At 56.5% G+C, this 15,701-nt stretch overlaps 5 protein-coding genes across 5 annotated transcripts; 2 read left to right on the top strand and 3 right to left on the bottom strand.

The window, feature by feature from the left end:
* Positions 1–4: 4 nt before the first annotated feature.
* On the bottom strand, positions 5–1,309 carry KL911_003560 (uncharacterized protein; the record flags this gene model as incomplete). The annotated part of the gene is made up of 1 exon (XM_043198754.1): positions 5–1,309. The coding sequence occupies one exon, from the start codon at positions 1,307–1,309 to the stop codon at positions 5–7; it is 1,305 nt and encodes a 434-aa protein (XP_043053891.1).
* Positions 1,310–1,409: 100 nt separating this feature from the next.
* KL911_003559 (uncharacterized protein) lies at positions 1,410–3,098 on the bottom strand (the record flags this gene model as incomplete). The annotated part of the gene is made up of 1 exon (XM_043198752.1): positions 1,410–3,098. The coding sequence occupies one exon, from the start codon at positions 3,096–3,098 to the stop codon at positions 1,410–1,412; it is 1,689 nt and encodes a 562-aa protein (XP_043053890.1).
* A 97-nt stretch (positions 3,099–3,195) lies between these two features.
* Positions 3,196–3,762, bottom strand: KL911_003558 (uncharacterized protein; the record flags this gene model as incomplete). The annotated part of the gene is made up of 1 exon (XM_043198751.1): positions 3,196–3,762. One exon carries the CDS (start codon positions 3,760–3,762, stop codon positions 3,196–3,198), a length of 567 nt encoding a protein of 188 aa, XP_043053889.1.
* A 105-nt stretch (positions 3,763–3,867) lies between these two features.
* On the top strand, positions 3,868–4,536 carry KL911_003557 (uncharacterized protein; the record flags this gene model as incomplete). The annotated part of the gene is made up of 1 exon (XM_043198750.1): positions 3,868–4,536. One exon carries the CDS (start codon positions 3,868–3,870, stop codon positions 4,534–4,536), a length of 669 nt encoding a protein of 222 aa, XP_043053888.1.
* A 59-nt stretch (positions 4,537–4,595) lies between these two features.
* KL911_003556 (uncharacterized protein) lies at positions 4,596–15,698 on the top strand (the record flags this gene model as incomplete). The annotated part of the gene is made up of 1 exon (XM_043198749.1): positions 4,596–15,698. The coding sequence occupies one exon, from the start codon at positions 4,596–4,598 to the stop codon at positions 15,696–15,698; it is 11,103 nt and encodes a 3,700-aa protein (XP_043053887.1).
* Positions 15,699–15,701: the final 3 nt, after the last annotated feature.

Here is a 15,701-nt window from a genome sequence, read left to right as displayed (position 1 = left end):
GCAACTACTCATACAGCCTGGTGATCATTCCAGTACCGACGGTTTTTCCAGACTCTCTGAGATTGAATCTCTGGCCAACCTCCAGGGCAACAGGGTGGAGCATCTCGCACTCCATCTCCACGTTGTCTCCTGGCATGACCTGTTTGGAGTGGTCCTCCTCAGACTCTGGGAATCTCAGAGTGACACTGACGTTGGTGGTCCTAACAAACATCTGCGGTCTGTAGTTCTCGGAGAACGGAGTGTGTCTTCCTCCCTCCTCCTTAGTCAGGATGTACATGGAGGCCAGGAACTTCTTGTAGGATTTCAGGGAGCCAGGCTTGGCAAGAATCATACCTCTTTGGATTTGCTCTCTCTTCATACCTCTCAGCAGAATACCTGGCGTGTCACCAGCCATGGCTTGGTCAAGCTCCTTGTGGTACATCTCGATACCCGTCACCGTCGTCTTGAGAGGAGTAGCGTTCTTGCCTCCAACGATCTCAACTTCCTCACCCTTCTTCAGCACACCTCTCTCGACAGTTCCAGAAACAACAGTACCTCTACCAGAAATAGAGAAGACCTCGTCGATAGGCAACAGGAATGGCTGCTCAAGGTCTCTGACAGGGGTAGGAATGTACTCGTCAACAGCGTTCATCAGTTTCTCGATGGCCTGCTTTCCGATCTCCGGCTGTCTTCCTTCCAAAGCACACAGAGCAGATCCCATGATGACAGGAGTCTCGTCACCGTCGAAGCCGTACGAGCTCAAAAGCTCTCTCATTTCCATTTCGACCAGCTCCAGCATCTCTGGGTCGTCAATGGTGTCAACCTTGTTGACGAAGACAACCAGTTTCTGAACACCAACCTGTCTAGCAAGCAACAAGTGCTCTCTGGTTTGAGGCATTTGTCCGTCAGTGGCAGCAACAACAATGATAGCGCCGTCCATCTGAGCAGCACCAGTAATCATGTTTTTGATGTAATCTTGATGGCCTGGACAGTCAACGTGCGAATAGTGCCTGTTAGGAGTCTCGTACTCAACGTGTGCAGTGGAAATGGTGATACCTCTAGCACGCTCTTCTGGAGCCTTGTCAATGGCAGAGTAGTCCAAGAAGGAGGCACCTCCATTTTCAGAAAGCACCTTGGTGATGGCAGCGGTCAAAGTGGTTTTGCCGTGATCCACATGGCCAATGGTACCAATGTTGACGTGAGGCTTGGATCTGTCGAAAGTTCCAGCGAATCTGACGAACGAGTTGGCCACAACTCTTGGAACAGCACGCGTACCTGCAACACGGCCGAACTTCAGCGCTGAGAGCGCTCTAGTAACCAAAATAGACATTGTGCAAACAGCAAAATTTTCGTCGGAAATTTTTGGAACCTGTTTTTTTTCACTGCAATCCCGCAACCGCTTACGTCAGCCTTCTGGGGAATGCGATTGGTCACATGTCCACCAGAACGTAGCTGTCTTCTTTCTTCTTTGGCTGCTGTGCCATAAACGCTTCGTAGTCCTGTGTCACTTTGTCGTTATCCGTGCTGATGAACTGCTTCAGCTTCTCGTTTATTATCGGCGGTGTGCTGGTCAAAAGAGACTTTCTCACGTACAGCAGCACCATACCGGTATCAAAGCTATCCGCTGAGTAATCCCTTATCTGGTCTCTGATGGTCTCAAAGGTGGACTCTGATATGGTGAAATTCTTCCCTTCTTCCAGCTCGTAGACAAAAGTGTACCAGCCCTTTTCCGTTTTGTAGCAGAATTGGCGCTCGCTGACAATAATACCTACAAGCATCCAAGGCTCCAGGTCTGCCTTGCGCTCATCCAAAATGTAATCTATGCTGTATATGTCCATTTGCGACCGTTCCTTATTCAGAGCCGTTAGCTTGTCTGTGTTTAGCGTTTTCTGATCTAGAATGTGACTGGCTATTGCTTCGAGCTCTTTGGAAGCCGATTGGATTTTTTCGTCTTCGCCAAGAGAAGACAAGTGGTTGAGAGTGGACTCGAGCAACGCAGCAACACGTTTACCTTTGAATGCCTTGAGCTGCATGTTCTGACCATTGATCTTGCTCACCTCTTCTCTTAACTCGCTGATCCGCTGAAATTTTTCCACCACCAGCTTCTCATACTCGGATGTGTAAATTTGAGGGTAGAACTCCTCTGTAAGCTCAAACCCGCCTCCAGGAACAGTGTCGCCGTTTCCTTCAAAGCTGATCGTCAAAACATCACTGAGTCGCACAAAGCTGTGCTGAGCTATGCGACTTAAATCCTTGCCCCACAAAAGGGAGTGCATGATCCGGTAGATGTCCTTGTAGAAATAGTTTGACTCGACAGGGAAGATGCGGTGTGTCTGGGTTTCGTCGTTCTCAAACTGGAACCGTGAAGTGAACAGGTCGGCCAGCCGCTCCTTGGATGTCCAGCCCAAATTCCCGAACAGCTCGATAATGGTGCTGTAAATGAATTGAATAAACTCCGAAATGCTCTCGTAATCGTCTGTGATCAGTTTTGCACTGGCATCAATTAGCGTCCTAATAGAGGCGAAAGCTCTTTTCGAGTCTGCAGACAGGAACGCTACGAGTCTCTGGACTTCCATGGCCACGTCCGCATTCGCAAGACACCGCTCTTTTTTCCACCAGTACGGCGAGTACCCGTAGTCTTCAAATTCATGCTCTAGAATTGTATCTCTGAAAGCGGGAATGTTGCTCAGAACCATCAACAATGGAGCGAAATAGCCCTCTAGAAGATCGACTTTCACTGGAAGCAAAACTCCAGGAACTTCTGGTACTCTAATGTACCGCGAAATGTCGTCGTAGACGTCATATTTGGGCAAAGCCTCATGCTCCGACTCGTCAGAGTCCAATCGGATCTCCTGATTATCTGCACCATAGCCGTAACTGGCAATCTTGTCTCTGATATCGTCCTCGATTGGGATCGCCGTAGAGGCGCTGCGGCCGTCATGGACGGGCCCCAAGGCTGCCGCTTGCCCGTTGTAGGAGGGCAACTCTCCTGCGGAGTCCGCGTAGATGTAATTGACGGCAACCTCAATGTTATTATTTGCCCGCTCGAGCGCTGCACGCGCAACAGCGGCGTCAAAACCCATGTTCACAAGACTCTCAATGTTGTCCTGGAGAGACATGCTAACAAGAGATGTATTTCTGTACAAAATTTAGTCTTTATCTTTGAAGCTCGATACACCCTTACACCGCAAATTATAACAACGCCATTTACATGCACTAAAACACGTCCGGCAGCCTTTCGATCACGTACGAGTGGCTACCGACACTCATGATCGGCACACCGGGCACCTTCCGTATGCGTCGTTTGAGGTCTGCGTCGTTGGTAGCCACGATGTAGCACTTGTGTTGCATTACCCGGTGCACCAGGCAGTCGTCCGCGTACGTTCCCTTGTGCGAGCACGTCAGCCGTTTGATCCGGGGGTCCTTGGCGAGCGTGAGCGCTATTCTGTATCTATGGCCCAGTTTTTCGAGCTCCGCCATGACGCAGTCTGTCACAATCGGAATACATTTGGCATAGAGACAGTCCATCATGCCGCGCACTATATCGATTTTCTTCTGGATGCTAAAATTGAAGAAGTTGGTATCCACCAGTACCTGGTAAGGTGGCTTGATTGCCTCGTTGTACTGGAAGAAAAGGGCAGATGAAACTTGCGGCACTTCCTTCACAAGCTCTTTATCGCTTGTCTGCTTCGGTTTGTCTGCATTCTCCTTTTTCCTCGGGTCGTTTTTCGAAAGCACCCGTTTCACCTGTGCAAACTTTCTGGTCTTCTTGGCCTTGCCCATAATTATCTAGCTGGGTTTATTTTTTTTAAAGATCTGATAATTTTTTCTGCCTCTTATGTAATCATTTTAAGGATCTTGTCTTCCCTCCTTCTTTTAGCGCCAGGCATGTCTTTAGCCAAAAGTCTGGTTCTCATGACAGAGGAGTCGCCAAAGGAGCTGCCCCACTATGCCCGGCCCACCTGCGCTTCCATCCGCAAGTCCAAAACAGGCAGCCCCAGGCCTGAGCGTCCTAAGACAGTACGCACTAGACCCCCCACGGCGATGGAACTGAAGCTGGGGTCACCAAAAATGCAGCAGCCGGAAAACAAATCCTCCAAAATCCGCCAGGGAGTGTGGAATCTGTTCAGAAAATCATCACAGGAGTCAGAAAAGCCCGCTTCCGGAGAGGAAAACCAGGCACACCAAGGCGAGCCGGGAGATCTGAAAGAGAAGATCTTTACATCCTTTGCACCAAAAACGCCGGCCAAAAAGGAACCCTGCTCCGTTCCAATTTTTGACGACTACGCATACCAGAACCCAGAAATCATCCAGGTGGCCGACAATCTCGCCAGGCAGGCCCAGCTGGAAATAGACCAGAGCGAGAACATTTATAGAGGCGGTCCGCTGCATAAGCTGAACAAGAACGAGTATTTTGTGCCCCCCGAGGTGCTCTTCAGGTCCGTTGGCGACCGCACATACATCCCTGTTGCCGAGTATCTCGACCTGCTCCACAAGTACGCCAGTCTGTGCAGCCGGCTGAAGCACACCGGCGGCAGTCACGTGACCGGCAAATGATCAAAAAGTCTGAGAAATCCCCTTTTTTTTCGTGAAATATTGTTTATAGAGAAAATAACATGGCATCTCTAGAACGCTTTGTTACAAGGCTGCAGGACCCGAGCCTAGACCTGGGCGCGCAACACGCCGTCCTGTCCGAGCTTTGTGATACTCTGGAGACCTACAATGGTGCCCAGGAGTATGAGCATTTTCTCAAGAGCCTGATGCCGGTTTTTTTCCAGCTTCTCGACTCTGTGCCCGTCAGCATGGTGTCCAATTCGCCTGAGCAGAAGCTGCGGCACTTGGTGCTGGACATCATTCACCGTTTGCCTGTTAACGAGGCTTTCCAGCCGTACAGCGTCCAGGTTTTGGACGTGTTGACGAAATTAATCAGAGAGGAAAACGAAGAGAACGGAATACAGTGTATGAAGATCATTGCGTCGCTGCACAAGAGCTACAAGACGAAGTTTGCCGACAGAGTGCAGGAATTCATCGATATTCTACGAGAAATTTACAGCAACATCCCGCAAGTCGTCGACGAGCAGTTCGGCGGCCACGACGAGTCGTCAGCTCCACCGACAAGTGGCTCGCCTGGCTCGCTGGAGTTGGAGGAAAACCCGTCCAAGACGCTGTTCAAGGCGACTCATTCGTTCAAGATGATCGCCGAGTGTCCGATAACAATGGTTTCGCTTTACTCGTCGTACAAGGAGATCATCGACGGCTCGGTTGCCAACTTTATTCCGCAGGTTATCGGGTTGCTGAGATTGCAGGCCAAGAAGCAACAGGAGGCCCACGAGGCCGCCAAGGCACGTGGCGAGTACGTCACCGGGGTGACGAAGGAGATCAAGAACCGTGCCTTATATGCCGACTTCATTCTGGGCCAGGTCAAGGCCGCCTCTTTTCTGGCGTACGTGTTTATCCGGCGCGGAGCCAACTCTGCGCTCGAGCCGTTTCTGGGCGAGATTCCGGACCTCATAGTGCGATTGTTGCAGGACTGTCCGCCGGAGCTTGCCACGGCCAGAAGAGAGCTTTTGCATGCCACCAGACACATCTTGTCGACCGAGTTCCGCTCGTTGTTTCTGCCCAAAATGGATCTTCTCTTTGACGACCGTGTGATCATCGGCGAGGGCCTGACTGCGCACGAGACACTGCGGCCGCTCGCTTACTCGATCGTCGCAGACTTTATCCACGTCAACGGCAATTTATCGACCGACCGCATTTGGAAGAGCGTTCAGCTATACTGCGATCACCTGCAGGACGCGACTTTGGCCCAGACCGTGCACATCATGAGCGCCAAGCTGCTGCTGAATCTCGTGGACCGCGTTTTGAAGCTGGACGACAAAGAGAACGGACGCCAGCTGTTTCTGATCATGATCAACGCGTTTGTGAAGCGGTTTGCGCTGCTGAACAGACAGTACGCCGAAATTGTGCAGCAGCATGAGAAATTTGTGCAAAACAAGGAACAGAAACGCGTCGACAGCCTGTCCTGGCGCAGCAAGGCAGAACAGCTCACCGGTAAGCCTCTGTTTGGTGCGGAGGATCCGAAACCAGAAGCGAAACCGGAATCGAACGCCGCTGACGCCATGGACATCGACTCGCCAGAATACACTTTCTATGAGATGCAGCGCGAGCTGCCGATCCACCTCGCGCAGCCGTCGCCTCAGGACCCGCTCGAGAGCGCCAAGTACCTGTTCCGGACGCTGATGACGTTCCTAAAGTCGATTTTTTATGGGTTCCGGAGCTGCAACCCGCCTCCACAAAAGGACTACACGCCGCAGGTGTGGAACGACTGTGCGCGGATTGTGAGCAGCGAGGAGATCAACATACTGAAAGAGCTGTTCCGCGAGTGCATTTTTGGGCTGCGGTTCTTCCAGAGCTCGAAACCTGTGCTCAGCAGCGCGCAAGTGAAGCAGACGTTCGACGTGAGCGGGCCAAACCTGCCGATCACCTCGTCCAAGGAGGAAAAAGACCTGATGGAGATCCTGGCCACGATGTTCATCTATCTGGAGCCGTCTGCGTTTAACGAGGTGATGCAGTCGCAGCTGGAGCTGATGTTCGACGCGATGCTGAAAAACGCCGCGCTGTTGCACATCCCGCAGTTCTTCCTGGCCAGCGAGACCACGACGTCCAACTTCTCCGGCATTTTGATCATCTTCGTCATGTCAAAGCTCGGCGAGCTCGGCGAGATGGACATAGTCAAGTCCAACATCCTGATCCGGCTCTTCAAGCTGTGCTTCATGTCGGTCAACCTGTTCCAGGCCGCCAACGAGACCGTCATCCTGCCGCATCTCAACAAGATGATCCTGCGCTCGCTGGAGTACACCACCACTGCCAAGGAGCCCATCGTGTACTTCTACCTCATCCGGACGCTCTTCCGCAGCATCGGCGGCGGCAGGTTCGAAGCTCTCTATAAAGAGATCCTGCCGCTGCTGCAGGTGCTGCTCGAATCGCTCAACAGACTCATCCAGAGCGCCAGAAGACCGCAGGAGCGCGATATCTACGTCGAGTTGTGTCTTACCGTTCCTGTGCGGCTCAGCGTGCTGGTCCCGCACCTCAGCTACCTGATGCGCCCGCTCGTGTACGCCCTGAACGGCTCGCAGGAGCTGATCAGCCAGGGTCTGCGCACGCTGGAGCTCTGCGTCGACAACCTGACCGCCGAGTACTTCGACCCGATCATCGAGCCCGTCATCGAGGACGTGATGAAGGCGCTCTGGAAGCACCTGCGCCCGCTGCCGTACTACCACCAGCACTCGCACACCACGTTCCGGCTGCTGGGCAAGCTGGGCGGCCGCAACCACAATTTCATCGGGCTGCACCACGATTTGCAGGGTAGCACGGCCACGAACCAGGAGCTGGAGGCACTGTTCCGCATCGAGGGCCTGCCAAATGAGACCCCAGTGTCCATCACGGCGGGCATCTCCACCGCGCTCAACACGCTCGTCAACACCCGCTACAAGATGCACTACCGCGTGAGTGCGTTCAAGTACCTCTCTGCTGTGCTCAAGCTCTTCATCGACACAGACGCCGTGCCGGCGGATCTCGACGCACGCATCCAGCAGGTGATCAGTCACGTGACCAACGAGGCCAAGGCCAAGGAGCTCGGCACGAGCGGCGAGATCGTGCTGGCTGCGGACAACGTGAAGGACCCGGCACGGTTCACGCGGCAGGAGGAGCTGCTCGTGCGGCTTCTGGAGGCGCTGTTCTACGCGGTGTCGATCGACGAGGTGCGCGACGAGGCGGCCGCGCTGATCCAGGGGATCTGCGAGCACTACGTGCTGCTCTTTTTCGGGCGCACGATGGTGGACGCGTACAAGTTCAACCGCAGGTTCAGTGTGAGCGACCACGAGGGCAAGAAGTCGCTGAACGAGAACACCATTTTTGACGCCATCTCGTACGCTCTCAGCTTCCACATCAAGGCCGTCCGCGACGCGGGCGTGGACGCGGTGCGCACGATTTTCAACGCGTGCGTGACGCTCTTTGGCAGCATTGACGACGCGATCAAGTTTCTGCCGATCCGGCGCATGTGCTCCAAGTTTGTGCACTGCTGCTTCGAGGAGGCGTACTACACGAAACTGGGCGGATGCCTGGGGCTGCAGACGATGATGTACGAGCTGGACATTCCTGTGCAGTACTTTGCGCTGCGGCAGCTGGAGATCTGCCGCGCGATGTTCTTTGTGCTGCGCGACACGCCGCCGGACGTGCCGTCCGAAGTCTGTCGCGTGGCAAAGCAGCTCGTGCTCAAGCTGCTGAACGACTGCAACCGCGAGGTCTCCAAGGAAGCGGTGTTCCAGCAACCGTTCCAGTCGGTGGTGAGCCAGATCGTGTTTGACCTGAGCAACTCGAACCCGAACGTGCGCGAGACGGCGCAGGAGGCGCTCGAGACGCTCTCGCACGTGACCCAGGTCCCCGTCGCGACGATGATCTCGCCGAGCAAGGGCATTCTGCTGGCGCCGATCTTCGGCAAGCCGCTGCGCGCACTGCCGTTCCACATGCAGATCGGCAACATCGACGCCATCACGTTCTGTCTCGGGCTCGAGGACACGTTTTTGGAGTTCAACGACGAGCTGAACAGACTGCTCTCCGAGGCGCTCGCGCTCGTCGACGCGGAGGACGAGTCGCTGATCAGCGCGCACCGCATTTCCGAGCACCGCACGTCCGAGCAGCTTGTGAAGCTGCGTGTCGTGTGCATCAAGCTGCTGTCGCTTGCGCTCACCAAACCGGCGTTTTCCAACGGCAACCCGCAGATCCGGATCCGCATCCTTGGCGTCTTCTTCAAGACGCTGTGTGCCAAGTCGTCGCAGATCATCAACGCGGCACACGCCGGGCTCAAGCAGGTGCTGTCGCAGAACTCCAAGCTGCCCAAGGAGCTGCTGCAGAGCGGTCTGCGGCCGATGCTCATGAACCTCTCGGACCACAAGAAGCTGTCTGTGTCTGGGCTGGAGGCGCTATCGCGGCTTCTGGAGCTGCTCATCTCGTACTTCAAGGTCGAAATCGGCCGCAAACTGCTTGACCACCTAATGGCATGGGCCCAGCCGCAGACTCTGCAACGCATCGCCCTACAGGAGCTCGACAATAACTCGACCGTTCAGATCATCGTCGCCATCCTCAACATCTTCCACCTGCTGCCCCCACAGGCGTACACTTTTATGGAAGAGCTGCTGAGCACGCTGCTGTACCTCGAGACGCACCTGCGCCGTCACCAGACATCTCCGTTCCGGCTCCCGATCGCCAAGTTCCTCAACCGGTTCAGCGAGCACTCCGTGACCTACTTCATCCAGAAGTTCAGCCACAGGACGTACGGCTGCTGGCTTGCGTACTTTGTCGCCCTGCCAGACTCGCCCGAGCTCCGCAGCCAGGTCCGCGCACAACTGGACACCTTTGCCAAGAGCCTGGCCGACGAGCAGGACCAGAACGTGCGCTACGTGAAATTCGCCAACCTGGTAGACCTTGTTGCCGCGATCGCGCACACGGACCGCGACTGGCTCAAGCAGCAGCAACCGCTCTTCCAGCAGCTTTTCGACGCGTCGGTGCAGTCGATCGAGTACGCGAAAACCGCCGGGCTCAAGTCCGACTGCCATTTCATGCTCGAACAGGCGATGGACAAACTGCAGACGACCTACGTCCATTTCCTCGAGGCAACTGGCGCAGGAACGGAGGAGACGCTTGCCCTCGTGGCGTTTGTGACCGCGAAACAGGTAGCAGTGTCGCCAGCTTTTGAGGACTACACGTTTGAGAGAATCGTCAAGAACACAAGCGTCGAGCTGCGCCAGGCATATCTGAGCGCCATCCTCGAAGCTCTCGGCACAGACGTCTGCATGGGCGCCAAGCTGTACTTGTTGCGCAATATACTGCTGCCAACGCTGCTGTTCGAGCTGCACGAGAACGGAAACCTTGCAGGGCTTGTGAACGACGCCTGGCTCGGTGCTGTGAACGAAAAAATCTGGAAAGCAAACCACCACGGAGAGGAAACGGGCTCGTTTGACTCGTACCGCGTGGAGCTTCTGCAACTGACCGCGCTGCTGGAGAAAACGTCACCGGAGCTAATTGCCGACTATAAAAAAGACGTGATCAAGTTCAACTGGAACCTGATCACGCTGGACGACGCTATCACGAAACAGGCCGCTTACGTGTCGACGGCGTACTTCATCGCTGCGTTTGAGACGCCGGCGAAGTTGGTGACGCAGATCTTCGTGGCGCTGCTGCGCGCCAACCAGATCGACGTGCGGTACCTTGTGCGACAGGCGCTGGACATCCTTGCCCCTGTGCTGGAGACCCGCATCGGGTCCAGCATGGAGTGGCTCAAGTGGCCGCGCCGCGTGCTGTCCGAGGACGGCTTCAACGTGACCCAGGTGCTTAACGTGTACCAGTTTATTGTGCACCACGCAGACCTGTTCTACGAGGCACGTGACCAGTTTGTGCCGAACATCATCACTGCCGTGGGCAAGCTGACGATATTGAACAACAGCTCGACCGAGAACCAGGTCCTGGCGATCGACATGGGCGAGCTGATTTTGAATTGGGAGACCAAGGCGAAGGAGGAGGCGGCGGGCACCGGCGACGGCGACAAGATGGACGTCGACTCGGACGCCAAGACGTACACGGTGCCATTTGGCCAGCGCGAGACCTGTATCACGTTCCTCATCCGCTACGTCTGCATCAGCCAACAGCGCGCGTCAGAGAACGAGCTGGGACAGCGTGCGCTCAACATTCTGCACATTCTGCTGTCTCCAAAGTACTGGCCCGAGGTGACAGTCAAGCTTGCCTTTTTTGAGCGGTTCTTGGTGGCCGCGGACTTCAGCACGAGCAACGTGCTAGGCTACTGTTTGAACGCGCTGGAGGTGCTGGGTGTTGCGCTGGAGTGGAAGCCTGCGGAATGGATCGTCTCAAACCTGGAGTACTTGCAGAAACTGCTCGAGAAATGTATCCGTTCCGACAACCACGACATCCAGGAGGCGCTGCAGAAGGTGCTGAACTTGATTCTGAGCGCAATCAACACGCAGGTGCCGGCCACCGAGGAGGAGCAGCCCGAGGAGGTGACGAACTTCCTTACCTTTTTGACCAACGTGATCGCCGAAGATCTGAATAGCATGAACTCTGTCGCGGCAGGGGTGACTCTGTCGTGGACGCTGGCGCAGTACAAGCCGGACGCGCAGAACGCGCAGATTCCGCTGATTATGCGCACGCTCAGCAAGCTCGTGAAGGACCACATTGCTATAGCGAGCCAGAACAGACAGTTCAGCAACTCGGCCGAGCAGAGCGCGTACCAGACGGACTACGAGGCCAAGATGACGACGAAGCTGCTGAAGAAGATTTTGGATTTCTCGAGCATGCGTATTTCCGTGCTTGGTGACCAGCGTCGCATCTTCCTGTCGCTGCTGGTGCAACTGATCGACCGGTCCGTCGACAAGAACCTTCTGATGCGCATCATCAACATTGCGCGCGGCTGGGTCTTTGCAAAGAACGAGCTCTTCCCGACTACCAAGGAGAACGCCGGCATACTGTCCAAAATGATGGTGTTCGAGATGAAGGGCGACTCAGAGCTGGCAAGAGCGTTCTACCAGATCATCATCGACATTTTCAAGGACCCCGCGCTCGCCGGCACCGAGCTGACCGTGCGCATGGAGCATCCGTTCCTCGTCGGCACGAAACTGTCCGACACGGGCGTGCGTCGCGAGCTGATGAGCATCTTGGACCGCTCGATCGAGAAAGACCTCGACAAACGGCTCTTCTATATTGTGCGCGAACAGAACTGGGAGTACCTTGCTGAGTACCCATGGCTGAACCAGGCTGCGCAGCTGCTCTACGGCAGCTTTGATTTCGACCATGTGCTGAAGTACACTGATAACGAGTACAAACTTGCTGCTCTGGGCGACATCGACGAGGCGCTGCCAAAACGCGGCACGGAGGAGCCTGCGGCTCGCGAGCCGATCAAGGCGTTCGTCAGCAAGCACATGGACTTCCTCAAGACGCACGTGCGGGTGCGTGCACGCGACGTGCTGGAGCCGCTGATGGACATCTCGTACCAGAGCCCAGAAACGATCCACAACTCGTGGTGCACACTGTTCCCGATCGCGTACGGCGCGATCGACCACCGCAACAAGGCAGACTTCTTGCACTCGTTTGTGACGCTGCTGTCGAAGGACTACCACGTGCGGCAGCAGGACGGCAAGCCGAACGTGATCCACACGATGCTGGAGGCCGCAGGCAAGTGTGCGGATCTGCAGCTGCCACCGCACCTCGTCAAGTATCTTGGGCTGAATTACGACGCCTGGTACTCTGGAGTGCGCATTATGGAGCAGATCGAGACCAACCCCGTCACCGAGAACCAGAAAATCAAAGAGACGAACCGCGACGCGCTCGTGGAGATGTACTCGAACCTGCAGGAGGACGACATGTTCTACGGGATGTGGCGGCGTCGGGCCAAGTACTTTGAGACAAACTCGGCGCTGTCGTACGAGCAGATCGGGCTATGGGACAAGGCGTTGCAGCTCTACGAGAACGCGCAGATCAAGGCGCGCAGCGGCGTGCTGCCGTACAGCGAGAGCGAGTACGCACTATGGGAGGACAACTGGATTCTGTGCGCAGAAAAGTTGCAGCACTGGGACATCCTCACCGAGCTGGCGAAACACGAAGGGTTCACAGACCTGCTGCTCGAGTGCGGCTGGCGCGTGGCGGACTGGATCTCCGACAGGGAGCCGCTCGAGCAGAGCGTCAAGACGGTGATGGACGTGCCGACGCCGCGCCGGCAGATGTTCCAGACGTTCCTGTGTCTGCAGGGCTACGCGCACAGCAAGGAGACGATCCAGAACGTGACGCGGTACTGCGACGAGGGTATCCAGCTGGCGCTGCGCAAGTGGCACTCGCTGCCGACAAGAATCACGGGCGCGCACATCTCGTTGCTGCACATATTCCAGCAGTACGTCGAGTTCATGGAGGCGAGCCAGGTGTACCGCAGCCTCGCGACGACGACGGCGCAGAACCTGGACGTCAAGAGCCAGGAGCTCAAGCGCGTGCTGCAGGCGTGGCGCGAGCGGCTGCCCAACATCTGGGACGACATCAATATCTGGAACGACCTGGTCACGTGGCGCCAGCACGCGTTCAACGTGATCAACAAGGTGTACATGCCTCTGATTCCTGCGCTGCAGCAGAACAACAGCAACAACAACTCGTACGCGTTCCGCGGCTACCACGAGATCGCCTGGGTGATCAACCGGTTTGCCCACGTCGCCAGAAAGCACAACATGCCCGAGGTGTGCATCAACCAGCTGACCAAGATCTACACTCTGCCCAACATCGAGATCCAGGAGGCCTTCCTGAAGCTGCGCGAGCAGGCCAAGTGCCACTACCAGAACCCGGCCGAGCTCAACACCGGGCTGGACGTGATCAGCAACACGAACCTCGTTTACTTTGCTGCGCAGCAGAAGGCCGAGTTCATCACGCTCAAGGGCATGTTCTTGGCCAAGCTGAACTCGCCCGACGAGGCGAACCAGGCGTTCGCCACGGCGGTCCAGCTCGACCTCAACCTGCCCAAGGCGTGGGCCGAGTGGGGCTTCTTCAACGATGCCCGGTTCAAAGAGAGCAACGACATCGCGTACGCCAAACACGCCATCAGCTGCTACCTGCAGGCGGCAGGACTGTACAAGAACAACAAGGCGCGCCGGCTGCTGTGCCGCATTCTGTGGCTGATCAGTCTGGACGACGCCAGCGGCACTCTGGCGGAGACCTTCGAGTCGCACCAGGGCGAGATGCCCGTGTGGCACTGGATCACGTTCATTCCACAGCTGCTCACGTCGCTGTCGCACCGCGAAGCACGGCTGGCGCGTCACGTGCTCATCCGCATCGCCAAGTCGTATCCGCAGGCGCTGCACTTCCAGCTGCGCACCACCAAAGAGGACTTTGCCGTGCTGCAACGGCAGATGACGCAGCGGCCGGACTCGAACGGCGACAACGCGCCAACGAGTCCCGAGGCGCTTGCGCAGCACCCAACGGGGGCTACGCCTGTGGGCAGCTCGTCGCCGGCGCCAGGGTCGACGCCAGGGGTCAACTCGCAGCCGTGGCAGCACGTTGAGGAGATCATGGGCATTTTGAAGACCGCGTACCCGCTGCTGGCTCTGTCGCTCGAGTCGCTCGTTGACCAGATCAGCCAGCGGTTCAAGAGCAGCCACGACGACGACGCGTACCGGCTCGTGGTGGCGCTGTACAACGACGGTGTGCAGTACTTCAACCGGCTCTCGAACCCGAAGGAGGACGCCAGGCTGCCGCCTGCCACGGAGGCCAACATCATCCGGTTCGCAGACACCGTGCTGCCGAAGCACATCCGCGAGGAGTTCGACGTGGACATCATCAAGAGCAAGCCGAACCTCGAGACTTACATCAGCAAGCTGCGCAAGTGGAAGGACTGTTTGGAGGAGAAGCTGGACCGCAGTTTCGGCAAGATGAACATGGAGCGCGTGTGTCCGCACCTGAGCCAGTTCCACCACCAGAAATTTGAGGACATCGAGATTCCGGGCCAGTACCTGCTCAACAAGGAGACCAACAACCACTTCGTCAAGATCGAGAGGTTTTTGCCGACGCTGGAGCTGATTCGCGGCTCGACAGCGTGCTACAAGCGCATCACGATCCGCGGCCACGACGGCAGCCTGCACTCGTTTGCGGTGCAGTTCCCGGCCGCGAGACACTGCCGCCGCGAGGAGCGCATTTTCCAGCTGTTCCGCATCTTCAACGACGCGCTCTCGAAGAACGTGCAGGCCAGAAGACGCAACATCGAGCTCACGCTGCCCGTGGCAATCCCGCTCAGCCCACACATCCGCATCATGAGCGACAGCGAGGACTACGTCAACATGCTGAGCATCTACGAGGACTACTGCCGCAAGAACGGGCTCAACAAGGACGAGCCGTTCGCGTACACGATCGAGAAGCTGCATGCCGCGTACGACCCGCGGCTGCCGAAGCCAGACATCCTGAGCGTCAAGACAGAGATCCTGGCCGCGATCCAGTCGACGCTGGTGCCAAGCACCGTCATGAAGGACTACTTCCTCAGGCACTACACCAGATTCGAGGAGTTCTGGCTGTTCCGCAAGCAGTTCACGTCGCAGTATGCCTCGTTCATCTTCATGACGTACATGCTGTGCATCAACTCCAGACAGCCGCAGAAAATCCACATCAACCAGAGCTCCGGCCGCGTGTGGACGTCCGAGATGCTGCCGTACAAGGTGGCGAGCGGCAAGACACACTCGAACGCGTTCGCCAACAGCACGCTCGACGTGTCGGCGCAGCGCGCGGCGCCGCTGTTCTGCTCGCTGGAGATGGTGCCCTTCCGGCTCACGCCCAACGTGCAGAAGCTGATCGGCGAGGCCGGCATGGAGGGCATCCTGTCTGCGCACATCATGATCATCGCGCAGTGTCTGAGCGACCCGCAGTACGAGATGGAGCACTTTTTGAGTCTTTTTGTGCGCGACGAGGTGGTCGCCTGGTTCACGCAGCAGCACAGACCCTCTGCGGGCGACCCGCACCTGCGCGAGATCGTCAGGGTCAACGTCAACTACGTCACCAAGCGCGTGGCACAGCTCGGCCACATGGAGGGCCAGGGCATCGCGTCGCAGTTCATCCTCAACCTCATTGCGCACGCCGTCAACCCGCGCAACCTCGCCAGCACAGACACCCTGTGGATGGCATACATGTAAATT

This window comes from Ogataea haglerorum, assembly GCF_019207285.1.
Source record: "Ogataea haglerorum isolate 81-453-3 chromosome Unknown 81-453-3_NODE_9_length_481884_cov_97.824832, whole genome shotgun sequence".
NCBI classification, from domain to species: domain Eukaryota; kingdom Fungi; phylum Ascomycota; class Pichiomycetes; order Pichiales; family Pichiaceae; genus Ogataea; species Ogataea haglerorum.
The sequence above is the reverse complement of the archived record's forward strand: the minus strand, read 5'-3'. Positions and strand labels throughout refer to the sequence as shown.